Below are 22,959 nucleotides of genomic sequence, written 5' to 3'. Positions count from 1 at the left end.
AAAATGAATGAGCTGAATTATGCGGTCTATTCTTACAATAACAGCTTAAAAGTTCAATCATGCAGTATTTTTTTCATATGAATTTCAAACTAAGTTTTGACTCCGTGTGTGCATATTTTCCTCTCTTTCTTTCTTTCTTTCTCTTTTACTTCTTTTTGTTTCGTATAATGTATAAAATAACGCCTCGGCTATATGAAAAAATAAAACATTTTGCACGCTTCCCTCAAACAGGTGTTTCTCTTAAACAAATGGTTATGTTTGGTATGTCTAGAGTAGTTGTATAGTGGCTCATCGTTATGTGTAGGTCAGAAACCCGCACCCGCTACTTTATTTAAAGCAAGTCAGTTTTTACATGGTAAGAGAAACGCGTTTCTATAGAGTAGGGTACTGAAACTGAGAACACAAAAAAAAAGAGGAGTTACCTATTCGTTTAGCACACCGTGTGAAAGAATTGGACGAACTTCCTCAAAGTCTTGGAGAAATGCCCTCTATCATTAAGGTCAAGAACTGGTATGCACAATCATTTCAAGTAAGTTTTTTTCTCTGTTCTATAATGATTGTTATTAAGAGAATAGGAATTGATCGAATTACCACATCCCGAAATAACACCCGAACTAAAGGCTACTTTTCGATCAGCCTCAAAGCATGCACCACCATTACCTGAAAGCACACCTAATTTGGCTATACCACTCTTAAAGCCTGCCAAAAAATATTTTCCAAGTGTGTCTATTGGTCATAGGTAAAACGAAATACAGACATACATGTCTATTTATATGTGATGACAAATAGATATTACAACAATATTGAAAATGTCGAGTGTCCACCTTCTATATTATCTTATACCGATGCCTTTGTCAGAACTATTGAAGGTGTTAAAAGAAGACACGATCCAGTAGTGACTACGATGGCACAGGGCATTATGGAATATAAAGAACATCGTCAGGCAAACATGATTGATTCGGACGTGCAGCAGTTTTTAGACAGATTTTATATGTCCAGAATCGGGATCCGAATGCTGATTGGTCAACATTCAGCCCTGTACCGTGGACCCTTTATGCGAAATTATGTAGGCGTGATTTGTACAAAGACAAACATTAAAGAGATATGCCAAGATGCCATAGCAAATGCTCGGTTTATTTGTGAAGATCATTATGGTTTATTTAAGGCTCCGGATGTACAGATGTTTTGTCCTGGAGACATTGAGTTCATGTACGTTCCTTCTCACTTGAACCATATGGTATTTGAATTGCTCAAGAATTCACTGCGTGCTGTGGTAGAACGGTTTGGTACTGATTACGAAGACGAATACCCACCAATTAAATTGATCATTGCCCACGGAAAAGAAGATATCACCATTAAGATTTCGGATGAAGGAGGTGGGTTACCCAGATCAGGCATACCAGTTGTTTGGACTTATATGGTAAGGATTTTAGTGAGATATGGGCTAACTTTATCCCTAGTATACAACAGCAAAAGCACAAGAATTAGAACCTGAATTTAATAAGTCAGAATTTAAGGCACCTATGGCAGGATTTGGTTATGGCTTGCCTATTTCTAGATTGGTATAAAATATTACTTTTATTGATCATACTTATTCTTCTGTAGTATGCAAGATATTTTGGTGGCGATTTGAAGCTGATATCTATGGAAGGGTAAATAGTAACACAACGATCATTATACTCATCTATTTTACCTGGTATAATTCTATTCTAGTTATGGTACTGATGCATATCTTCATTTAAATCGCCTTTCTAATAGTGATGAACCACTTATCATGTAAAAAAAAAAAATTGTTTGCAATAAAAAACAGATTCTATGGAAGTCTGATGATTAAGCTTGTTTATTTTTTTTATAACTGGAAAATTTGTTACCATGGAAAAAACAGGGAAGTTTATGTCAAACGAGAAAAAGAAAAAAAACTTTCGGTAAATGAAGTCATTGTATTCTGGAAGAGTAATACATGAAGGTTTTTATGTAAATGTATTGTCATCTCATAAATTTTTTGTATTGATACAGTAGAGCAAAAACTGTCATTCTAAAATACATACATGGCGATTACAAATTGCCTTGGACGTGTCAATAAAAAATAATAATAAACTTTACAAGCCATTTTTCACATACGCATAGTAAAGAGCCCCATCAAGAAACAAAGGATCGAGTTAACGTTATACAAAAAAGCCGTCATAACGTAAAATTTCAGAGAAACAAGTTAGTACGGGAAAAACATAAAGATCACCTCTTTGGTCTTTAAAGATAACCATTGTCCCTGGTTTTTTATTTTTTTTACATAATCCTACATTGATTGAAATTCATGCAATGATCTGCAGCCCACTGTCCAAAAGACCCTGTTTTTTCTTTCTCTTTTTTATTCAAAAGCCAATCACGGGTGGGAAAAAAACAAGCGGGAGTACGGTATAAGTTGGTAAAAGCAATCTCACAATCTAAAAAAAAAAAAAAAAAAAAAAAAGACGCCGTCTTTCCATCAACATTCGGCTCAAATGGTAACATCCATAAAGTTTATGCCAAAGACTGCGTAACCATCAATTCATATAAAAACTACATTTCATTCTTGCATTTTTCTATTTATTCCTCATCGATTTAATGGCAAGAATTTCTTATATCTTCGTGGCCATTGCTCTTAGCTTTTCAGCTAGTGTCCTTGGTTTAACTGATACTACTTATGGTACGTTTCTCTTCTCTTTTATCATGTGTTTATTCCATGTCAATTAGAAATAAGTTCCTCCGCTCCGGGCTACAAGGTTCATGGCCATGTTGACAAGACCAAGTCTGGCCTCCAAATCCCTCTATCTCTCAATGGCAAAGCTCCAAACACATTCGGCAAGACAATCAAGGATCTTGTGGTAGATGTTGAGTATGAAACCAAAGACAGACTTCATGTCAAGGCAAGTGGACATTTTTGGAAACTGTTTTATCTAACTCTTTCGTTTAGATTTCTGATAAAGCAAAGAAGCAAGCCCTTGTGCCTGATTCGCCTATTGGTCTGGAGCGTCCCAAGATCTCTTCTTTTGCTACAAATGACAGAAACTATGATTTTGAATACACTGCCCAGCCTTTTAGTTTCAAAGTCATTCGTAAAAGTGACAAGACTATCATTTTTGATACTTCGGGCCTTCCTTTGGTATTTGAAGATCAATATCTTGAATTGTCTACCAAGATCCCTCATGATGCCAATATCTATGGTTTTGGTGAAGTTACTGCCCCTTTTAAACGTACTACTGTAAGTATACTCGTGTAAATGTGTATATACTTATGAGCTTTGAAAAGAATGTTACCACTATTTGGGCTCGTGATAATGCTGATGAGTAAGTCATTTTTGATATAAAGTATTGAAACTAACATGCCATTTTTTCTAGCTTCTATGCAAACATTTATGGATCCCACCCTTACTACATGGAAGTGAGAGAAGGAAAAGCCCATAGTGCGCTTTTGTTAAGTGCGCATGGTATGGATGTCATAACAACTGAAGGACGCATCACTTACAAGGTCATCGGTGGTATCCTTGACTTTTACTTCTTTGTTCCCAAGTCTGGCTCTCCTAATGATGTGACAGTTGCTTATACTGATTTGGTCGGTAAACCACTTATGCCATGTAAGTTTATCAGTACACGCTTTCTCTGTAGCTAACAATAAGCAGCTCACTGGATGCTTGGATGGCACCATTGCCGTTATGGCTATAAAAACATTGATCAAGTAGAAACCGTGGTGAAACGCTATAAGGAAGCCAATATTCCTCGTAAGTTTTACCATGCATAAAATATATAGGCTTACAATGTCACAGTCCAAACTGCTTGGGTCGATATTGATTACATGGAAGAAACCAAGGACTTTACTGCAGATCAAAAGAATTTCCCTCTTGACCGTATGATTGATTTTGGCAAGGACCTTCACAAACATGGACAAAACTATGTCATGATGGTTGACCCTGCTATCTCTGCCAACACAAGTTACTCTCCTTATAACCGCGGTATTGAGCTTGATGTGTTTATCAAAAACCCTGATGGTTCAGATTATATCGGTGCTGTCTGGCCCGGTTATACTACCTTCCCTGATTTCACTCACCCTAATATTTCCAAGTATTGGGACAAGGAAATTGCCGATTGGGTCAATTTGATTGGTCTTGATGGTCTCTGGATTGATATGAATGAACCTGCTAGTTTCTGCTTAGGGTCATGTGGTACTGGTAAAGTCAATGCTGGTAAACAGCCTTATCGTTGGACATTGCCTCAAGAAGAACAAGGTGCCAATCATGCTAAACAAGAAGATGCTTTGATTGCAATGGGCAATCCTAAGGGTGAAGACCGTAATTTGCTATATCCCAAGTATGCTATTAACAATGGTGGTGGCAATCTTTCTGAATTGACTGTAGCTACTACAGCTCTCCATTATGGTGATGTGCCTCATTATGATATTCATAATATCTATGGCCACTCTGAATCTTACGTTACAAGACAAGCACTTATCAAGAATCAAAAGGATATTCGGCCTTTTATTTTGACTCGTTCTACTTATGTTGGTACTGGAAAATATGCTGGTCATTGGACAGGTAAACGTCTTTGTTAATACAACGTTTTTCTCATCTAGTTTTTATAATAGGTGATAATCACTCTTTATGGTCTTATCTCAAGAACTCACTTGCCAATGTATTTAATATGCACATGTTTGGTATCACTTACTCTGGTGCAGATGTCTGCGGTTTCAACCAAAACACAACAGAAGAACTCTGTACACGCTGGATGGAAATTGGTGCCTTCTATACCTTTGCTCGTAACCATAATGCCATTGATCAAGCTGATCAAGAACCTTATCTTTGGAACAGTACCGCAGAAGCTAGTCGTAAAGCGCTTGCTGCTCGTTATGCTATGCTTCCTTACTACTACACACTTCATGAAGAATCCAACCGTTTAGGTACTGCTGTCTGGCGTCCCTTGATCTTTGAATACCCTCATCACAACGAGTTTGCTAATAACGATGTCCAAGTCTTGGTGGGATCTGATGTTCTCTTGTCTCCTGTGCTCAATGAGGGTGATACTACAGTTGTTGCCCAATTCCCATCAAAGAGTATCTGGTATGATTGGTACACTTTGGAAACAGCTGTTGATAACAAGAGTGACAAGTCTCAAAAGGTGACTTTGGATGCTCCTTTAACACACATTCCTATCCATGTGCGTGGTGGCAGTATTATTCCCACCAAGACTCCCAAGTACACTGTAGGCGAAACATTTGCTACTGATTACAAATTGATCATTGCTCTTGATCATAATAATGAAGCTTCTGGAAGGCTCTACATTGACAATGGTGAATCTCTGCATGTTAAGTCTAGCTCAGATATCAAGTTTAGTTACAAGCATGGCCAACTCAAAGCTTCTGGCAAGTTTGGTTACAAGAAGCCTGAAAAACTCGCTTCTGTGACTATTGTTGGAAAAGCCGCTACCCAATTCAAGCATGCTCGTATCAATGAAAAGTCATACAAGTTGTCTCATGATAACAAGAATACAGTTGTCCTTGAAGATATTTCCATCAGTTTGACAAAGTCTTTTACTATCAAGTTTGATTAAAATTAAATAAATATTGTATGGTGTTTGTTTTCTTGATATCCAAAAAGCATTTAAACATAAAGTTTCTCTCGAATCTTGCAGTCTTAGTAAAACATCTTGACATAGTGTATTCATGATAATAGTCTGTGTTGATTTTATGATACTTGCAGTTTTTTTTTTTTTTTTTTTTTTAAAAAAAAAAAAAGGAAAGCGAGGCACTCTTGATGCTACAAAATTAAGTGCCTCTTTTTTTTAGCACAAAATATATTATTCAACTACCTTGACAATCATTGTCATGACAACAAACATCCGAGCACCGTAAAATAGACAAACTCCGTCTACGTGTCGGCAGTACGTCACGTTGGATCTTTCTTTTGAAGTTTTTCGGACCATCAACAGATTTTTTTTCTTTTCTTTAGCTGCTTTCAATCCTTTTTTGTAAAAAAGCAATAAGTTATAAAAAAGAAAGAAACGCATATCTTGAAAAAGAGAAGAAGAAAAGAAAAGTAACCAACGTCTATTTATTTATTTGTTTTTTTCTTTCTTTCTGTTTTTTTGATTTACTATAATGTCAGTTTCTAATGCCGAGGCAAATACTTACATGGAAGACGGTACTGGGAATCCTGCAAACACCATATACATTGGTAACCTTGACCAAAGGTATAGCTTTGTATGATAATAAAAACGAAACTTATGCTCGTCCATAGAGTCACAGAAACGATGTTGCATGAGATCTTTGAGACAGTTGGACCCGTTGTTAGTGTAAAAATTGTATCTGTAGGTTCACTTAATAAATACACACGCACATACACACACACAGTATTGACATCCTTCTCTCTAGGTTAGAAGACACGCTTCTTATGTAAGATGAAATCATGCAGTCTAGAGAAAAACTCATTTGTTATTTTAGGCTGGTGTCAATTACGCTTTTGTTGAATTTGCTGATCAAAAAGTAGCAGAACTCGCTATTCAAGACATGAATGGCAGAAAAATCTTTAATTATGTAGAGTAATTAAGGCATCCAATCAACACTGTATTTAATTTCTGCCTGTAGGAAATAAGAGCAAACTGGGCCCAACAATCCAATCACCAAGCAAAAGAAGACACAGCTAATCATTTCCATATCTTTGTCGGTGATATTGCACCAGAAATCACAGATGAAGCACTTTATCAAGTATTCTCAGTATTTGGATCCATGTCGTAAGTACAACATTTGAGTATGATTCACTAAGTCTCTATGGCAGTCAAGCGCATGTTATGTGGGATCCAGTATCAGGAAAATCAAGAGGCTTTGGCTTTGTTGCATTTAGAGATAAGGCAGATGCAGAACAAGCTATTGCTACCATGAATGGCGAATGGCTAGGTTCTCGAGCCATTCGTTGTAATTGGGCTACACAAAAAGGTCAGACAGCCACGCCTGCTCCTCAACCAGGACAGCAATTACCCTATGAAATTGTTATTCATCAAACACCTCCTTATGTTACTAGCATTTATGTTGGTAACTTGCCTATCAATGTGTCTCGTAAGTAATAAAAAGATTTTGCATAGGATTAACTCATGTTTATCTATAGAGGCTGAACTGGTACAACCATTCCAACGATTTGGATATGTTCAAGAAGTAAAACTTCAAGCTGATCGTGGATTTGCTTTTGTAAAGATGGATACACACGAAAATGCTGCTAATGCCATTGTTCATTTACAAAATATCAATATAAATGGCAATGCCGCCAAGGTAAGACAAGCTTGTTTATTCCAGTACTTATATGAGTAGCTCTCTTGGGGCAAAGATCGTCCTCCTCCAGGCTGGCAAAACTACAATGGTTATCATCATCACCATCATCAACAACAACAACAGCAGAACTGGAATAATCCAATGCAATACAGAGGAAATCATCGCAGCACTGTACAAAACACAAATATGTTTGGTATTCCTGCTCATTTAACAAATGGGTATGCTTTCCATAATACTTCCAATATTCCTAGCCTTGATCCTCATACTGGTTCAGTTGTTGCAGCCGCTCATGCTGCTCAATGGAACGAACAAGCTGCAGTTGCTATTCAGCAGCAACAACAGAAACAATTGTATGGTCAATACAATCCAAACAGCCGTTAAAATAAATTTGCTTCTCCTTTTTTTTCATATATAATGTGACTGATTACACGCGTATTGCAGGATTCATTCTCTTTTATTTTATTTTATTACACTGAAACGAACTCTTTTATGAATAACATGAACTCACTTTACCAAGTGGATGAGCTTGTAAAGGAGTATTTGCTGGTAAAATACAATGTCAAAAGTGGTTCATCTATTGACTTGCACTCAGTTTCGAGGATTCACAGCTACTTTTCGAGCGTTAGAGTCAGAAATAAGAACAGATAGAGATAAAGGCTTTCAAGTAAATCAATGTTAAAGTTGATTTTGTTACTGATAGAATAATAGGTAGATAAAATCATGGAGGAGTTATTGGGTGCCATAGCAAGTGGAGACATACAGGCACTCATAGATTATTATCGATACTTGGATCTACGCTTCTTTTCTAGACTAGAAAGTCGATTTCAACGTACTATTAAAAAGTTTGAACTTTGTCTGTTAAGGCATTATCTGATCCATGGTATACATCACCTAGTCTGTTTCATTTACTAACTTTATGCAGCTATTCAACATAAAAAACGAGAAAAAGTCATAGAGTTTTTTGATATTTATGGCCCTGAATTACATGGCAAGCCAGAATGGTCTCAATGGTTTGGTAAGTCTTCAAGTATGTCGAAAGCACAGCTATTGATGAAGTAGGAATGTTTAAGCCTTACCCTATATAAAGAGCCCAATGAATGATCCAACATTTGAAACTTTTTTCTCGAAACAATGGGTGGATAATTATACCGTTTCATTGCATAATTTCTTAGCTGCTACTTTTCAGAATATGCGTAAGTATGTATATTGCTTGATCACGAAGGCTGGCTAACCCCGCATGGTAGCTTTGCCTAGTTTGCTTTCGTTTAATATTGATCGCATTCAACGCAAGACACAGCAAACTGAAATTGAAGCACTTAAAAGCACAGTCGAGAATCAAAAGGCAACATTGGAAGCACGCGAGAATGATATTGCGAAACTAAAGCATCAAGTGGTTGAAACACGAAAGGAAATGACGGATGGTATTTCGCTTATTCGACGTAGAGCTGCTTCTTCTTCTACAAGCGCCGATCAAAAATCACTCAAGTCCATCACAGCTTCCATCAATGCAGCCACGCTTGGCAACACAAATGTACCTAAAAAATCAAATTCAGAATCAACATATCAAAGTCGTAAAAATCAACATGAACTCAGATCATCTCCTTCGCCTCCTTCGCTTCCTCTACCACCATCATTGTCTCCCTCAGTGACCACAGCAGTAGAAGATGAACCTTTTTTAATTGTTAGTCAAGAAGAATTTGCAGAGCATGCGTCTGCTATTACACACGCTAAATTCTCAAGTCAAGGTGAGCTGATTGCTAGTTGCGATATAGACAATATTGTGAGGATCTGGAGCTACAAAGGGCAGTCCTTTAGTCCTCTCAAGATTCGAAACAATTCCTCAAATGTCTTGTCGTTGGAATGGGATGCTAGATCAGATAGATTCGTAAGTTGTTTGAGATATCTACTAAACTTATTTACTTTATTAGATCTATATGGGAACAGACACAGGCTTAATCCGTGTTTATAATGTGGAGTCAAAATCTATTGTACAAGAATTCATTATGAATGAGGCTTATCCATGGGTTAATCAGTTATCCTCAAGTCCTGTTGAACCTATCTTTGTCTGTGCTGGTTCAAGTAATCAGTTATCAAATAATAAGAAATCAAGTGCTCTTGTTGCATGGAGTATGAAGACAATGTCAGCTTGTGTAAGTCTATAGCATTCGCGCTTGTCATTTAACATATTGAGGGGGTTAGGGTAACTTTGAGTTTGGTGATACAGAAGCCAATATCAATACCATTAAACTTAATCATAATGGTCAAATGGTTGTAGCGGGAGATACCACAGGCTTAATGCGTATATTTGGTAACTATATCTATTGTATATACAGCATATTCATGTCTCATATAGATATCCGAAGCATGAAATCAATTATTGAATGGAAGATTCAACCATCATGTACTGCACAGTTTAGCTTTGATGAAAATTCAATCTATTCTGCTGGTCTGAATGGAGAGGTAAACTCTTGTCCCTATTGACAATCAGCTAATTTCTCTTCAATAGTTATCCCAATGGTCTATTCATAAGCCAGGAACATGTATTTTCAGCAGTCCATTGGATGGATTCCCCCCATCTGCCTCCAAGATTTCTGTTGACGATAGTGTGGCTCAGTCTTTGCTTGCTACTTCTCCTCGCTCTCAAATGGCTGTCTTTAGCACTGATACAGATTATGTTCTTTGTGCTGCTGCACACAAAAATGATACCTTTGGATCTATTTATCGCGTATGCGAAGAAGAGAATCCATCTGTTCTCAAATTTGGTACTCAACCTATATATCAAAATATTACTACAGTAGATTGGACACATTCTTCCAATGCTTGTCTTTTAGGAAGTGTAGATGGCAGTGTTAAAGTAACCAATTTAATTAAAGTATAGTTATAGTATTGTAAGGGAATCAATTAGAGTTCATTTTTAAGAGCGTCACGTCTTCTCAAGTTGTATTCATCTGTATATTGGCCAAGTTCGATTTGGAGTTCGGTTTCCTTGTCCAACAAGGAGATGGCTTCTTCATCACACCAAAGAATCAAATCAGCTATTTTTTTGCGCACATCCCATAAATACTTTTGCATAGGTGAATAATAAGCACCTGTGTTATCAGCCTCATTCACATATTCAGTGGGAGAAGCAAAACCAGGTAAATCAGGGTATTCCTCACGAGCCTTAGCAAGACATTCATAAGCAGTCTCGGGAAAGTAAACTTTTCCTTGACCCATCAGACTTTCCTTCACAGTAGAAGCACGGAGTTCAAGAATGGCTTCTAATAAAGCCAAATCGGCATTCTTGAGATATTCCTTGACCTTGTCGAGTTTCTTGATGTTTTCGAATTTCTATTTCTTGTTGAGTAACTTTTAAACATATCTTTCCATTTACCTCTTGTGACTTTTGCTTAGTTTCTTCTATTCTATCCTTGTATTCTTGTGTCTTTGAAGTTTCATTGGGCAAGGCCTAAATTTTGATTTTTTAATTTACTTTCCTCCGGATTTTTTTTCCCTTACCTTGTCCAGCAAGACTAAAAATTCTTCACGGTACTTTTGAAGTTCTCTGTAATCCACAGCATACTTTTCATTCTGAACTTCGACTTGATGGATTTTATCATTCTCTTGTCTTACTTTTTCTTCGGTTTCTGCTACTAATACCTTTGCCTTTTCCAAACCTTTTTGAGTGCGATCTTTTTCGGATTGAATGCTACACTATGTATGGTGTCAGTACAAGCTTGATTTCCTTATGACTTACAGTAGCCTTGGCAAGAAGCCATTGGAGAGTCCAGGCATCCAGATTATGGCGTTCGGTTTCCCACATGGTTCTATCATACATATTATTACTTGTTGGGGGTTATCCACTTAACTTACACTTTGGAAAGAGCTTCACGGTGTTCACTATCAATAGGTTCTTTTGCAATCTCGAACTTTTTGATAGTCAAAAGGTTATGAAGGTAAGGTCGCTCCACATGGGAGACATTGGAAATAGCAAGGGCAAGTTGATCAATAGATTCAGTCATAATAAAAGAAAGAAAGAAGAAAGAGAAAAAGGGATTATTTTAAAACATCTTTTTCTTTTTTGCCACGAATACCGTTTATTCCATTGTACGACCTATTGGGATTGCGGGGAAAAACTTGATTGTGAGAACAAATAAGATTGGTTTGAATAAAAAGAAATTTCCCGTTTTCATGCTTATTTAAGCAAACCAAACACACAAATAGAAATGATTGGAGGTAGTGGCGTGTGTACTCAACCTCAAGTGTCCTGATTTTTTATATGCAGTTTCATTGAAACCAATTCAATCTTCGTCTTGCTTTGAAATCCAAAAGGATAACTGTTGTACTACACTCTTTATTTTAAAAGGATCATCTTATACATCAAATGATATACATCTCTAGTTTTTATCGTCTTGTTATTTTTAATGACCAAACTTTCTATATAGACTACACGTAGTCTATCTTGGCAAATAGCAAGTAAAACTATGATACACACTTGTGTTCATTGGATTGGCCGCCCTTTCCTTATGATTTCAATTACCTATAGTCTGCCATTGCCCATCAAAGCGGACCTGAACTTCATTTACAATGGCAAGAAATGACGTATCAACATAGGAATAGCAACAAAAAATGTTACAAAATATGAGTCATTAGACAACAATACTCTAAAAAAAGAGAGGTCAACATGGAAGTGAAATATGCCGTTTTATTGGGAGAGGAAAAAGATGTAATGTTTTTTAAGGTTCAAAAAGAAGGGACAGAGAAAAGGGTAATTTTTATAAAAATAGAAATGATAACAAATGTATAAATGAAAATGGTGTACAGTTAAATAATAAGAGATAAAAAGTATGTGGGCAGATCAACCACTGGTATTATCTGGCAAAGCAGGGAAAAGGTTGTTTTCTTCATAGTCTAGCATGGTATCCTGACTATCATCACATAAAAGATCAGAGAGATCGAAATCCATTTGCTGTTGATTCATTAGAATAAAGCAAGGATTGACAATGGGAGAAGAAACAGAAGGTGCTTCTTGAGCAGCAAGGAAAGCATCGAAATCTTGAAATACTGCATGATCTCTTGCGTCTGTCAATTCGTCCAACACAGGTGTGTTGCCAAGATGATCCATAAATAAAGGTGGAGGTCTTCCTACAGGCGATGAGGAAGATTGAAAATGAGCTTCTTGAGGAAGCTTCTGCTGAGCAGGAGGGGATGGAGGGAGATAGTTTACTGTGGCGCCTTCATGCCGGCTTGCCTGTTTGTCTTTTGTTTTTTTCTTCATTGTAGCTTGTTTGATTTGGTTAATTGAGAAGTCACTGTTGTTTTGTTGTTGGTTATAAAATGGTGACCATAGAGAAGTGTTGCCTCGACGATTGTTTTTCTTTTGAGAGTTGATCCAAGATAGTTATGTCAAAAAAAGGTATCTTGTTTCGAGTATAAGAATGATTTACTCAAAAATAAGCTTATAACTCTTCCTTTTTTTTATATAGCTCTCTTTTTCTCTCTCTCGCTTTCTCTCGGTTTTTTTCTCGTTTTATTAATAGAGCAATCCTTTCTTTTCAAACAAAAGGATATGTTAAAACAAGGCAAGAAGTTGGCCTATGTCTTTTTGTTTTAAAAAAGAAAAAAACAAATAGGAAAGAGAATGGTTTAGTCAATTTTCCAATTAGATATAAAGGGGAAAGATATGTGTATAAAACAAAAATAAAAAGAGAAAAAAAAAGAAATAGAAAAGTGAACACGTATTCGTAGTTAAATAATCTTTTGGAGCCAGAAAAAAAAAGTGCTGCGGTTTATTTCTTAGCTTGACTGCTAATTCAGCGCCTTTAAACTTTTCTCTCTGGCCCTCTCTTTCTTCTATTCTCGCAGCAATAAAATGAAACCCCATTTGAAGATCCAATTTAAAGTTTCTGATAGCAAAGGAGGTAACACCAAAATGATTATGACTGGCTCGGATCATAAGGATAATGTTGTTTTTTCTTGAAAAGAAAGGTACGATATTATGTACCTTTTATCATAAAGATGGCAGTCAACAACTGTATTGCGATACACGATAAAAGAGAATGCGGACTGCTTTTTAGGTTGATTCCGAGGAATGCCCTTGGCTTGCCAACTCTTTACTTTTGTCAAACTGTTCTTGGCGTGCACTTTGGACAACGCTCGTTGTTTCTCATAATGCCTTTGTCTCTATGTTACCGTAAAATACTTCTTCATTTATACTTCAAGTAAAAAAAAGTGTAATATAGACCTTTATTCGTGTTGTATGGAATACTTGTTCCAGTTTTTGTACCACATACTACTACAACAATAACATCCTAAGAAATGCCTTTGCCACATTTGGTCAGCAGAAACTACCCAATATAGATTGTAAGTTTATTTTATCATTAACAATGGACGCAAAATATATGCAATGACTCTATGTTGAGTATACAAGAAAGAAGCCTATGAGAGGTAGCCATTGTAGATCGTACTGACATCAAATACTCTTGTATTTATCTCTCTTTTTATGCTCGACATCAAGCAATGACGCACTTTAATACAAACTCGTATTTGCATTAGCGTTGATCGTACGGGCTGTCAAGTCTCCAAACTCCGAGCATAAAAAAAGAGGAAAAACTGTCTTTCATTTTTTTTTTCTTTTCCTTATTCTTTCTGCTTTCATCATGGTTTTATCAGAATACGAAAAGAGACGATTAGAAAATATTAGGTAAAAAATGAACATGTTGCACATGAATTAACATCAAGAAAAGAGAAAACGAAGCTTTACTACGCAATTTAGAAATTCCTACTTTACCGACCAAACCATCCACCACTACTTTAAAAAAACATACGCCTAAGCCCAAGAAAAAAGAACCTAAAGTCCCTACGCGTGTCTCCAATCGTCTTCGTGGCAAGAGTCCTGATAAAGATGAACTCAAACGAGGTCTTGATTTAGTTGAGTTGGATGCGTTTCCTGGTCAGAAAAGAGCAAAGAATCAAACACAGGATGTCCTTGATGCAAAAGAACATAAAGAACTCAAGAATTTGATGCAAGATGCGTTGTCAGTTCCTAATATAGAACCCACCGTCAAACAAGAATCAGGGCTTGTGATTAAGTCAGATCAAGCACTTGAGAAACGATTGGCCAATCTTAAAATTCAACATGAATGGGCTACTGTCAAAGTCAATCCTTCTCGTATCACAGCTTGTCAGTAAGTTACTGAAACATAAGTATTTGTTTGTTCACTTGTATTAGATTTCATCCTTCAGATATAAAGTTATTAGCTTGTAGTGTTGATACAGAAGGCTATCTGGGATTCTGGGATGTGGAAGGTGTTCAGCCTGATGGTGATCCTGTTGTATATCAATATAGACCTCATACAGCCAATATCACAGATCTTCATTTCATGCCTTCAGATCATTCCAAGATCATGACCTCTTCTTATGATGGTCGAATTCGAACCTTTGACATGAACAAAGCAGAGTTTATTGATGACCTTGATTTGAATGATGAAAGTTACGGTATTACTTGCTTTGATCTTTCTCAAGATGGACATTCTGTTTGGTTCTCTACTTCAGAGGGACAAGTGATCTTTAAAGACAAGCGATCAAAGATGGTAGAAGAACACCAGTTACGAGATAAAAAAGTAGGCTGTGTCCATCTCAATCCAGTACATCAACATTTGTTGGCTATTGGTTCAAACGATAGAACAGCGAGCATGTGGGATACACGTATGCTTAAGCAACAAAAAATCTTGCAGGAAATAGAGCATGGCTATTCAGTTACCAGTGCTTATTGGTCACCTCAAGGGGATATTTTAGCTACCACGTCTTATGATGATTATATTCGATTGTTTGATTTAACTCAAGATAAAAAATCTCTTGAACTCAAAGCTGCTATTCATCACAACAATCATACTGGCAGGTAAGGAAGAACGCAATGAAAAAAAAAAAAAAAAAAAAAAAAAAAAAAAAGAACAAAAGTTGATAGGGCTTTAGATGGGTGACAAATTTTAGAGCAAGATGGAATACCAACAAACTGAATGGTTGGGACTACCAACACTTGATTATAGGTAATATGAAGCATACAACGGATATTTATTCTGGAGTGACAGGAAAAGAAGTGGCAAGACTATATGACGGAGATCATATTACAGCTATTCCAAGTGTGTGTCAATTCCATCCCACCACAGCAAACCCAACCATTTTAGCTGCAAATGCAACGGGTAGAATGGTCTGTTGGACCTAAAGTTATAAAGTACCATAGAACAAACGCTCGATAAAATTGCCTGCACTCCATCGATGACCATCTAATAAGGACTCTTCTTCTTCCTGTTGCTGTTGCTGTTGTTCTTGTTGTTCCCTTTGTTTCTGTAATGCTGCTTTTAGTAAGATCTGTCTTCTTTGTTCCATATGTGGAACTACATTCTGAGCTAGTTGAGCAGAAGACATGGTACGCTGATGAAGCAAATGAGGCTTCTTTTGTTGTTGACATCGTATCAGACTGTCCATCATGGGATCTTGGTATTTACGCACACAGCGATACTCTCTGCCCATCTTTTCCATTTCGCGCGTTAAGCGAATCATGTTTTTAGGATGAGCAATATGATTCTCATCATGAATCAGACTCTGTTCTCGCTGCAACAACAGTTTCTGCTGTGTCCGAGTCATGCCAGTAGTCGTAGCAGCAGCATTGGAGAGTGTGGTCTTTTTATCCACAAACTGCGATTTCAAAAGGGGTTTTTTATCAGGTGTCACTAAATCATCGGCTGTGACAGAAAGAGGTTGCTCTATAGGTGCAGCGGGTATTGTATGTGAAACGTGGAAATTAGGTTTATGATTGGTTTCTGTCATAGGTGGTGTAGTAGGGGGAGAATGAGGCTCAGCAGGTGTCAGTCCGACAGGCTTACGGTCTGTAGATAACCGAGAAAGCGATTTATTGGACTGAGTACGTTTGATGGGTTTTTCAGTATCCGCGTCAGAATGAGCTCGTGCCATAGGAGCCAATTTCGATACATGAACTCGGCCACTAGAGCGTCTCTTGACGTGGTGTCGTGTGGGTCTCTTTGTAGTGCCTACCATGCCTGTACTGGTTGTAGGAGAAGGAGGTAGGTCACCTACTGCAAATTTCTTGGATTTTTTAGTTGAGTCGTCGTTTCCTGTCATAATAAGAGAGAAAGAAAAAAAAAAAAAAAAGAGAGAGAGAGAGAGAGAGGAAAAGAAAAAAGATTTTCTAGTTGGGTGACTTGTTCAAAATATAAATGTCTACATGCACACGCGGTAATTAAATACACTATACCATGTCTATCTGAAGACTGTTTGTTGACCATGGTGAATTTGATCATGTCGTCGCTATATTTGACACAGAAGAAAAAGGATTGGAGTTCCTTACCTTATTTGGTTTTGAGCTCGCCTTGAACCACAAGCCGCATTTTTGCTATGTTGATTTCTCAGACGAAGAAGCAAGTGAAAAGGGTTTGTTCGAGTCCTATTATACCAAATGAACTCCAGATGATAGCAAATATACAGTCATACTAGAGAAAATATCATTAAGCAAGCAAACCTTGTTTAGCTATGACGAATAATCATCATATCAAATCCAGCTGGGCTTAATAATAAATTCATTGCTTTTCTTTTCTGTATGTTATCCTCCAGACTATTGATTTATAGTGTAGTGAGCATAGCTATTGTATTCTTTCTTATTCAGCTCAACTCTTATCTTGCCTTTGTTTCCATACCCAATCATGAACAAAGCAAGGATTATGCTGCCATACTGACCTATATATCTTCATTGTCTATTGGCTCATTACTGCTTCTATTTCATGCTTGGTATCAACAAGTCAAATACAAGAAAGCTAAATTATTAGGCCATACATTATCTCATACACAGGTATGGCCATGGCTTTATTACGAGTGGCGTATCTTTCAAACGACTTTGTCCATACAACATATTTTCAAGATCTTGATGATTATCAGCCTTAATCTGATCTCGATTCTCTTGTTGCCAAACCCAATGCCCGAGGACAATTTACAAGTCATGGCAAACCGAACTGCTCAACTTGCTATGGTCAATACAGCGTGTTCTGTTCTGTTATCAGCTAAACGATCCTTCATTCAACAGCACTTTTTTAGTTTGGGCCAAACCATACGATGGCATGTCTGGTTTGGACGCATTGCGTTCATTCAAGTCTTGTATCACGGTACATGGCAACTTCAGTTCAACTATGAACAACAGCTGTTGAATGTACGTTATGTCTCGGGTACATGTATGCTAGCTGCCTTTTGTGTATTGACCTTGGGATCCCATCCTTTGATACGTACCTTGTCTTACAAGCTCTTTCGTGTCACTCATCTGTTAGGCTTCTTTGTGTTGATCTGCTTTGGGTGTCTTCATCATGGTTTATTCTATGTATTTTATGCAGCAGTGGTCTTGTTTTGGATCACAGATCAATTGGACCGGTCTTACAAAACAGAAGTGTGTCATGTAGAAGCCATGCCTGGGGATATTGTCCGCATAAGTTGTGATGTGCCTTATTCACACTCGTCTCTTACGCCTGGCCAATTTGCATACGTGTCCTTTTTCTCAACTTCATGGTGGAAGGCTTGGTTTTATTCACATCCATTCTCTATTGCTCGTATAGACTATGACATCAAAGATGAACAGGACGCATCTACTTTGATTCCTAAACAAACATATTATGTGTTTTATATCAAAGCAAATGGTTCTCAAACAAGAAGATTGTATGATCTGGGTCAATCTTCTGCTGATACCACCATCAAGGCAAGAATTAGTAAACCTTTAGGCAGGCCCTTTTTAACTAGCTCAGGGACTGAGTTTGGTGATTTTGAAACGATTGTGTTGGTAGCAGAAGGTGTAGGCATCACACCTTGGATTTGTTTGTTAGGATACATTCAAGAGAAACAACATGCTATCAAGACACAAACAGTGCATTTGATCTGGAGTATCCATGTAATAGACACATTTTACGCATTTGAAAAGGAATTGGAGGCATTCTCCAACACGATTCAGTTAGATTTGCAGATCCAGATCTACATTACTGGTCTATCTGATCCTGAAGAAAACTATAGTATACCCCATAACTTGACTTCTATCAAGTTTAAAGCTTCTTTTAGACCTAATTATCCTCAACTTTTTCATGACATTCAAGGTCACTCTACAGTGGCATTAGGTGTCTGTGCACATGAATCTACCATGACAACCACACACAATCTCGCTGTGCGTTATGATTGGCCAATGCGAAAAGAAAGATTTGAACTCTAGTTTAATAAACAAGTTTTGATAAACAAAGCCTCTAGTGCTTGACATTGTTGCATCACATCTCGACCAATGAAGGTCACTCGACTTTCTTTTGTTTCTTCTGGTTGCCATAGTCCATGTTCTGTTACTGCAAGTTGATCATTATCGACGCCTTGAATTACAAATTTAGTATCTGGTTTAGTTTTGAGTGCCAAGACACCTTTGACACGGTAAATATGGCCTTGACAGGTAACATCTTTGATAAACTGTTGAGTGGCTTCAAGGTCAACATATCCAGGCGCAAGTACCATGGTTTGTTCAATGGAAGGATCATGTGTCTTGGCAGCTTCTTGAAGTGCATTGGGTTGAATGGGCTGTTGAGACCGGGCATTCAAAATGATGTCCATAGGCACTTGAGCAAAGGAAGTCATGAATAAGTTGGCTGTTGGATTATGTGTCTGAATCAGCTGTTGTATGGTCTCCAAGTCTTGAGTTGAATTGTCCAATAAGTCTATTTTGTTCAAAATGATCGTGTCTGTAGTCAAGATTTGAGCCAGTAATTCGTTTTTATAGTCAGTGGAAGCATTCAAGTAGTGTTGATAAAAATGCTTTGTGTCCAACAAGGTAATGATCTGATTGACATAGTAGTTTTGGACAATGTCATCTGTACCCTTTCTGTCGGCACCTTGAGTGATCAACTGAAGAATAGGCGTTGGATCTGCTAAGCCTGTTGTTTCTAAAATGACATGTTGAATACGCTTCTCTTTGGGTTCTTCCAAATTACGCATGGCAATTTCAACCAGGGCATTGATCAATTCACCACTTGAAGAACAACATACACATCCCCTAATATTCAACATGAGTATCGAAATACACATAGAAATAAACATTACATGCCAAATTCGTAAAGGTGTTGAATATCTTCTGTCTTGTCATGATGCAAGATTTCATTTTCAATCCCAAACGCAGCAGCAAACTCATTCTCAATCACAGCCAAACGAAGGTTTTTTCCTTGTTTGTTTTGATCCAGAATATAGTTTAATAAAGTGGTCTTTCCCGAGCCCAAGAAGCCAGTAATGACCGTGACAGGAATACGTTCTTGCGAATTCATATTGAATGGATAAAAAACAGCAAAAAGCAGAAATAAACAAGTAAAAAAGACAAGTGTCATAAATAGACATGTTTTGTTTGAATGTTGCTTAAAAATCAAAGTGTTGCTTAGAAATGTATGTCATGCATGACTAACCATGTCCGGCACTTGTCCGGTTCGTCTTAATAATCGAAATGCACATGATCAAAGCAACATGACGCACAGACAAGAAACATCATCGGGTTCTTCATCGGTCTTGATCATAAGAACATATAAGGAGAAAGATGTTTGTAAAAAAGACCACTTTATGATCATTCCCCCTATTCACGCGTCATAACCCAAAATAAGTTGTCTATCTATAAAACTGCTTTCTCATTTTTTTTTCCTTTTTTCTCTCTCTCTCTCTCTTTTTATTTCTAATGACACAGACAATGAAAGAGGTAACAAAGCATTGTATAAACAGAGTCACTTATGGTTGTCTAGACAGTATATCGTTTAAAAGTGAGATTAGCATTGGCTAATTTTAAAAGAAAGCATGGCTATGAACACTATGACCTTTATACACTTGAATCAATTCTTCCAAAAGTTACCAAGCATCGTTATTATCCAACACAGACACATGCAACATATACACCTGCTCGCTATATTTCCACTTTATTACTTCATTATCCTATTTCAGAAAAACGCAGTACTTCACCTACTGAACAAGATGCAGCCAATGTGTTAGTGATGCTTCATAATTCACCTCAGTCAAATTGAAGAATCATGTCCCGCACACGTTTTCGAATCAGGGCATTATCGCATACGATACTCGTAGCCACATAAGGGGATTCAACACGTGCACAACTCAAGACATGAATCACTTGGCCGTCCCATTCTATAGGCACACGGTGCTAATCAAATGGTTTCAATAAGGATCAACTGGACTCTAGCTTACTTTGTGTAAATGGTCCATTAGATCTAGGCGCCTTTTCTCTATCCATGCTGTGGATGGCTTGGCGTCATAATCAAGTAATGCATCCATTGTACTCGAGTCTATGTTGTGCTGTTGATCAACTAGATTGAATTTTATTAAATTGTAAATATATGTGGTCTTTTACTTTTTATGTCTGTTATTGTGTGGTGCATAATCACCATCACTTTGTTGGGATGTTGAAATAACACGACGTGATGAGCATCTGGATCAATAGTATACAAATAGCCTTCTATTGTCTTTTTATTCTTTAAAGTGACAGTGGTTGCATGTCCAAGTAAAGAAACAAGTTCACTAGGCTCAAATAGATACATAACAATAATATATATAAAAAAATTTTTTCTTTTTTTTTTTCTTTTTTTTTCTCTCTTAATAAAGAAAAAAAAAATGAAAGAAAAAGATTTATTTTTATATGCATTTGATATCAAGACATTTTGTCTGTTTTTCTTATTATTTTACTTAATTCCTTATCCTATTTATCGCTTGATTGCTCATCGTTTTCAATGGGAAACAAATCCAAAATCAGCTTCAAGGCATTGGAGTGATTTATTAGATGGACTGTCCTATGGCTTATTGTTATTCACGTTTGGCAATTATGCAAATACACTCAGGTACGATTACCATAGCAACCACTATCGGCTGAACTCAACTTAGTTGGATCACAGTGGCTGCTTTCTATCCTTCCTTATTTGGATATGCCTTAATAGCCGAGTTGCCTTTCACAAAGACATCATTGCCCAATATCAAACACTGGCCAAGAGGCATGTGGATTGTGTTCTTGATAGCCTTGAGTGTAATCCTTGTGTTTGCTGGCTATCATATCTATCTAGGCTCTTTATTGCCTCCACCTTTTTTGTTGTATTATGTCTCGGGATTATTGGTACCTATCAGCATTTTAATGTCTTCGTTTGCTTTATCGACTGAAATCAACTCAAATTGGATTCGAGCACGACTTTCTGGTTGGAGAAACCAAACCAATGGCGAGGAAAGGACACAATTATTGACGAATGCATTCCATAACCCATACAGTTCCAAAATAGTTATTCATTTACATCACTGGCAAATCTTTTATAGTTTGGCTTTTTTTACTCGGTTTGATCATCCTGTGTCTCAAGTAGGGGCTGGTATTGTTTTAGCGTGTTATATGGAAGGCGTTTGTGCATGTAAGTTAAACGTGTGATATCACTTTGTTCATTTTTTTTTTTGTGGTAGATGGGTTTGATCGTTTAGTCAATGATGGTTAAAAAAATATACAATTCTTTTTTTTATTTTATTATCATGTGATGGAATGTATGGTATAAACATGCTATTTACAAAAGAAAATAAAAATTAAGGATGAGAAGATGAGAAAATTACAAGGCAGTACACCAGCTAGACTGTAAGATATGTTGAATTGTGTAACGTTTTTGAGGATCAGATTCAAGACAATGTCTTAGTAAGAGTTGAAGTTCAGGAGAAACAAAAGTAGGCATTTCAAACTCACCATGCAAGATCTTTTGTTGTAAGCGTAAATCATAGTTATCAGAGTAGGGTAATTTACCAGTGACAAGAGCATACAGAATGACGCCCAAGGACCAAATATCAGTGGAAGGACAACCAATGGCTTTTGTCGATTTGATCTGTTCAGGAGCAGCATAAGCCAATGAACCCCCAGCACAATTGTCGTCAGAGTCACTGAGATCAGGTGACAAGGGAAGATGCGTAACTGGATTGATCTTGAGTGGCTGTTGACACATGGCTAAACCAAAATCACATAGTTTGACATGGTCATTGTCTTGCAACAGAATGTTTTCAAGCTTGAGATCTTTATGGCAAACCTTGGCATCTTCATGTAAATAACGAATAGCATCACACAATTGGACAAAGATCCGGCGTGCTTCAGATTCAGTCAGTGATTTCTTGTTCAATAAATCAAGCAAGCTGCCTCCAGGACAATAATCACAGATTAAGAATGTAGCATGATCCGTGTCAAGTACTTTTTGAAGACAAACAATGTTGTGATGGTCAAGTTGTTTCCAGATATCCAGTTCTCTTTCAAGTCTCATGTCGACTTGCATGTCTTGTTTCTTGATGATTTTGATAGCTACGTGTTGACCATCAGAGATACGGAATCCTTTTCGAACAGTTGAGAATCCACCATAGCCAATGATCTTATCAATTACGTAATCATCAATTTCATCTCCTTCTTGTTCTTCTTCGACTGCACGAGTCTGAACAGGAGAGAAAGCAAAGCCAGCTAAGAAGGAAGCAGCAGGACTTTTGATACTTTCATAGGATTTACCAGTGACTTTGGGTAAGCTTTGTTGAGGTCTATTTAATTGACATTTGCTACGAGAGATAGATTTATGAGGTGAACTAGAAGAAGAAGAGGAGGAGGAGGAAGGAGAAGGCAAAGGA

At 37.2% G+C, this 22,959-nt stretch overlaps 14 protein-coding genes across 14 annotated transcripts; 8 read left to right on the top strand and 6 right to left on the bottom strand.

Annotated features, from left to right (window-relative positions):
- The first annotated feature begins 114 nt into the window (after positions 1-114).
- B0P05DRAFT_527578 (uncharacterized protein) lies at positions 115-1,851 on the top strand. Its single transcript, XM_051576564.1, has 7 exons — positions 115-261; positions 305-355; positions 414-529; positions 576-739; positions 790-1,420; positions 1,461-1,652; positions 1,714-1,851. The coding sequence occupies exons 1-6, from the start codon at positions 168-170 to the stop codon at positions 1,566-1,568; spliced, it is 1,164 nt and encodes a 387-aa protein (XP_051438546.1). The 5' UTR covers positions 115-167; the 3' UTR covers positions 1,569-1,652; positions 1,714-1,851.
- Positions 1,852-2,473: 622 nt separating this feature from the next.
- B0P05DRAFT_485116 (alpha glucosidase) lies at positions 2,474-5,599 on the top strand. The gene is made up of 8 exons (XM_051575251.1): positions 2,474-2,683; positions 2,731-2,903; positions 2,951-3,238; positions 3,286-3,323; positions 3,375-3,610; positions 3,656-3,754; positions 3,800-4,564; positions 4,615-5,599. Exons 1-8 carry the CDS (start codon positions 2,602-2,604, stop codon positions 5,574-5,576), a joined length of 2,643 nt encoding a protein of 880 aa, XP_051438545.1. The 5' UTR covers positions 2,474-2,601; the 3' UTR covers positions 5,577-5,599.
- Positions 5,600-5,980: 381 nt separating this feature from the next.
- Positions 5,981-7,699, top strand: B0P05DRAFT_527563 (uncharacterized protein). The gene is made up of 9 exons (XM_051576563.1): positions 5,981-6,061; positions 6,131-6,215; positions 6,263-6,332; positions 6,397-6,417; positions 6,466-6,558; positions 6,610-6,755; positions 6,800-7,077; positions 7,127-7,287; positions 7,327-7,699. The coding sequence occupies exons 2-9, from the start codon at positions 6,157-6,159 to the stop codon at positions 7,666-7,668; spliced, it is 1,170 nt and encodes a 389-aa protein (XP_051438544.1). The 5' UTR covers positions 5,981-6,061; positions 6,131-6,156; the 3' UTR covers positions 7,669-7,699.
- Positions 7,700-7,714: 15 nt separating this feature from the next.
- Positions 7,715-9,572, top strand: B0P05DRAFT_265373 (uncharacterized protein). The gene is made up of 7 exons (XM_051573379.1): positions 7,715-7,833; positions 7,880-7,951; positions 7,996-8,167; positions 8,210-8,302; positions 8,358-8,480; positions 8,532-9,172; positions 9,216-9,572. The coding sequence occupies exons 1-7, from the start codon at positions 7,777-7,779 to the stop codon at positions 9,447-9,449; spliced, it is 1,392 nt and encodes a 463-aa protein (XP_051438543.1). The 5' UTR covers positions 7,715-7,776; the 3' UTR covers positions 9,450-9,572.
- A 586-nt stretch (positions 9,573-10,158) lies between these two features.
- Positions 10,159-11,162, bottom strand: B0P05DRAFT_527547 (uncharacterized protein). Its single transcript, XM_051576562.1, has 4 exons — positions 11,024-11,162; positions 10,786-10,980; positions 10,661-10,735; positions 10,159-10,617 (listed from the first exon to the last, which is right to left on the bottom strand). The coding sequence occupies exons 1-4, from the start codon at positions 11,102-11,104 to the stop codon at positions 10,189-10,191; spliced, it is 780 nt and encodes a 259-aa protein (XP_051438542.1). The 5' UTR covers positions 11,105-11,162; the 3' UTR covers positions 10,159-10,188.
- Positions 11,163-11,942: 780 nt separating this feature from the next.
- B0P05DRAFT_527542 (uncharacterized protein) lies at positions 11,943-12,954 on the bottom strand. The gene has a single exon (XM_051576561.1). It carries the CDS (start codon positions 12,542-12,544, stop codon positions 12,125-12,127), a length of 420 nt encoding a protein of 139 aa, XP_051438541.1. The 5' UTR covers positions 12,545-12,954; the 3' UTR covers positions 11,943-12,124.
- Positions 12,955-13,848: 894 nt separating this feature from the next.
- Positions 13,849-15,700, top strand: B0P05DRAFT_265321 (WD40-repeat-containing domain protein). Its single transcript, XM_051573378.1, has 4 exons — positions 13,849-13,969; positions 14,013-14,449; positions 14,512-15,166; positions 15,241-15,700. Exons 1-4 carry the CDS (start codon positions 13,926-13,928, stop codon positions 15,488-15,490), a joined length of 1,386 nt encoding a protein of 461 aa, XP_051438540.1. The 5' UTR covers positions 13,849-13,925; the 3' UTR covers positions 15,491-15,700.
- On the bottom strand, positions 15,493-16,407 carry B0P05DRAFT_568808 (uncharacterized protein; the record flags this gene model as incomplete). Its single annotated transcript, XM_051581215.1, has 1 exon — positions 15,493-16,407. The coding sequence occupies one exon, from the start codon at positions 16,405-16,407 to the stop codon at positions 15,493-15,495; it is 915 nt and encodes a 304-aa protein (XP_051438539.1).
- A 462-nt stretch (positions 16,408-16,869) lies between these two features.
- B0P05DRAFT_527538 (uncharacterized protein) lies at positions 16,870-18,536 on the top strand. The gene has a single exon (XM_051576560.1). It carries the CDS (start codon positions 16,883-16,885, stop codon positions 18,521-18,523), a length of 1,641 nt encoding a protein of 546 aa, XP_051438538.1. The 5' UTR covers positions 16,870-16,882; the 3' UTR covers positions 18,524-18,536.
- Positions 18,537-18,596: 60 nt separating this feature from the next.
- B0P05DRAFT_583950 (CobW/HypB/UreG, nucleotide-binding domain-containing protein) lies at positions 18,597-19,610 on the bottom strand (the record flags this gene model as incomplete). Its single annotated transcript, XM_051582299.1, has 3 exons — positions 18,597-18,641; positions 18,682-19,345; positions 19,393-19,610. 3 exons carry the CDS (start codon positions 19,608-19,610, stop codon positions 18,597-18,599), a joined length of 927 nt encoding a protein of 308 aa, XP_051438537.1.
- A 306-nt stretch (positions 19,611-19,916) lies between these two features.
- On the bottom strand, positions 19,917-20,947 carry B0P05DRAFT_527535 (uncharacterized protein). The gene is made up of 3 exons (XM_051576559.1): positions 20,690-20,947; positions 20,527-20,645; positions 19,917-20,482 (listed from the first exon to the last, which is right to left on the bottom strand). Exons 1-3 carry the CDS (start codon positions 20,874-20,876, stop codon positions 20,336-20,338), a joined length of 453 nt encoding a protein of 150 aa, XP_051438535.1. The 5' UTR covers positions 20,877-20,947; the 3' UTR covers positions 19,917-20,335.
- Positions 20,009-20,348, top strand: B0P05DRAFT_583949 (uncharacterized protein; the record flags this gene model as incomplete). Its single annotated transcript, XM_051582298.1, has 2 exons — positions 20,009-20,029; positions 20,073-20,348. 2 exons carry the CDS (start codon positions 20,009-20,011, stop codon positions 20,346-20,348), a joined length of 297 nt encoding a protein of 98 aa, XP_051438536.1.
- B0P05DRAFT_527532 (uncharacterized protein) lies at positions 20,937-21,842 on the top strand. Its single transcript, XM_051576558.1, has 3 exons — positions 20,937-21,173; positions 21,217-21,725; positions 21,775-21,842. The coding sequence occupies exons 1-3, from the start codon at positions 20,950-20,952 to the stop codon at positions 21,804-21,806; spliced, it is 765 nt and encodes a 254-aa protein (XP_051438534.1). The 5' UTR covers positions 20,937-20,949; the 3' UTR covers positions 21,807-21,842.
- On the bottom strand, positions 21,843-22,919 carry B0P05DRAFT_527529 (kinase-like domain-containing protein). The gene has a single exon (XM_051576557.1). It carries the CDS (start codon positions 22,617-22,619, stop codon positions 21,915-21,917), a length of 705 nt encoding a protein of 234 aa, XP_051438533.1. The 5' UTR covers positions 22,620-22,919; the 3' UTR covers positions 21,843-21,914.
- Between the last annotated feature and the right edge of the window lie 40 nt (positions 22,920-22,959).

The sequence above is a fragment of the Gilbertella persicaria genome (genome assembly GCF_025201335.1).
Source record: "Gilbertella persicaria strain CBS 190.32 chromosome Unknown B0P05scaffold_5, whole genome shotgun sequence".
Classification (NCBI taxonomy): Eukaryota; Fungi; Mucoromycota; class Mucoromycetes; order Mucorales; family Choanephoraceae; genus Gilbertella; species Gilbertella persicaria.
The sequence above is the reverse complement of the archived record's forward strand: the minus strand, read 5'-3'. Positions and strand labels throughout refer to the sequence as shown.

Bases quoted from the DNA above. Each gene is read 5' to 3' on its own strand.
- B0P05DRAFT_527578 (XM_051576564.1), top strand. From the start codon at position 168: ATGTATAAAATAACGCCTCGGCTATATGAAAAAATAAAACATTTTGCA. The intron at 262-304 runs GTATGTCTAGAG...CGTTATGTGTAG, and splicing joins TAAACAAATGGTTATGTTTG to GTCAGAAACCCGCACCCGCT. The intron at 1,421-1,460 runs GTAAGGATTTTA...CTTTATCCCTAG, and splicing joins CAGTTGTTTGGACTTATATG to TATACAACAGCAAAAGCACA.
- B0P05DRAFT_485116 (XM_051575251.1), top strand. From the start codon at position 2,602: ATGGCAAGAATTTCTTATATCTTCGTGGCCATTGCTCTTAGCTTTTCA. The intron at 3,611-3,655 runs GTAAGTTTATCA...AACAATAAGCAG, and splicing joins CGGTAAACCACTTATGCCAT to CTCACTGGATGCTTGGATGG. The intron at 4,565-4,614 runs GTAAACGTCTTT...TTTTTATAATAG, and splicing joins ATATGCTGGTCATTGGACAG to GTGATAATCACTCTTTATGG.
- B0P05DRAFT_527563 (XM_051576563.1), top strand. From the start codon at position 6,157: ATGGAAGACGGTACTGGGAATCCTGCAAACACCATATACATTGGTAAC. The intron at 6,559-6,609 runs GTAGAGTAATTA...TTCTGCCTGTAG, and splicing joins GCAGAAAAATCTTTAATTAT to GAAATAAGAGCAAACTGGGC. The intron at 7,078-7,126 runs GTAAGTAATAAA...GTTTATCTATAG, and splicing joins CTTGCCTATCAATGTGTCTC to AGGCTGAACTGGTACAACCA.
- B0P05DRAFT_265373 (XM_051573379.1), top strand. From the start codon at position 7,777: ATGAATAACATGAACTCACTTTACCAAGTGGATGAGCTTGTAAAGGAG. The intron at 8,303-8,357 runs GTAAGTCTTCAA...GGAATGTTTAAG, and splicing joins AGAATGGTCTCAATGGTTTG to CCTTACCCTATATAAAGAGC. The intron at 8,481-8,531 runs GTAAGTATGTAT...CCCGCATGGTAG, and splicing joins TGCTACTTTTCAGAATATGC to CTTTGCCTAGTTTGCTTTCG.
- B0P05DRAFT_527547 (XM_051576562.1), bottom strand. From the start codon at position 11,104: ATGTATGATAGAACCATGTGGGAAACCGAACGCCATAATCTGGATGCC. The intron at 10,981-11,023 runs GTAAGTCATAAG...CACCATACATAG, and splicing joins GGCTTCTTGCCAAGGCTACT to TGTAGCATTCAATCCGAAAA. The intron at 10,736-10,785 runs GTAAGGGAAAAA...ATCAAAATTTAG, and splicing joins TTTTAGTCTTGCTGGACAAG to GCCTTGCCCAATGAAACTTC.
- B0P05DRAFT_527542 (XM_051576561.1), bottom strand. From the start codon at position 12,544: ATGAAGAAAAAAACAAAAGACAAACAGGCAAGCCGGCATGAAGGCGCC.
- B0P05DRAFT_265321 (XM_051573378.1), top strand. From the start codon at position 13,926: ATGGTTTTATCAGAATACGAAAAGAGACGATTAGAAAATATTAG. The intron at 14,450-14,511 runs GTCAGTAAGTTA...TTCATCCTTCAG, and splicing joins TCCTTCTCGTATCACAGCTT to ATATAAAGTTATTAGCTTGT. The intron at 15,167-15,240 runs GTAAGGAAGAAC...ATAGGGCTTTAG, and splicing joins CACAACAATCATACTGGCAG to ATGGGTGACAAATTTTAGAG.
- B0P05DRAFT_527538 (XM_051576560.1), top strand. From the start codon at position 16,883: ATGTTATCCTCCAGACTATTGATTTATAGTGTAGTGAGCATAGCTATT.
- B0P05DRAFT_527535 (XM_051576559.1), bottom strand. From the start codon at position 20,876: ATGTATCTATTTGAGCCTAGTGAACTTGTTTCTTTACTTGGACATGCA. The intron at 20,646-20,689 runs GTAAAAGACCAC...AATTCAATCTAG, and splicing joins CACAATAACAGACATAAAAA to TTGATCAACAGCACAACATA. The intron at 20,483-20,526 runs GTAAGCTAGAGT...CCATTTGATTAG, and splicing joins TAATGGACCATTTACACAAA to CACCGTGTGCCTATAGAATG.
- B0P05DRAFT_527532 (XM_051576558.1), top strand. From the start codon at position 20,950: ATGAAAGAAAAAGATTTATTTTTATATGCATTTGATATCAAGACATTT. The intron at 21,174-21,216 runs GTACGATTACCA...AACTCAACTTAG, and splicing joins AATTATGCAAATACACTCAG to TTGGATCACAGTGGCTGCTT. The intron at 21,726-21,774 runs GTAAGTTAAACG...TTTTTGTGGTAG, and splicing joins TATGGAAGGCGTTTGTGCAT to ATGGGTTTGATCGTTTAGTC.
- B0P05DRAFT_527529 (XM_051576557.1), bottom strand. From the start codon at position 22,619: ATGCAAGTCGACATGAGACTTGAAAGAGAACTGGATATCTGGAAACAA.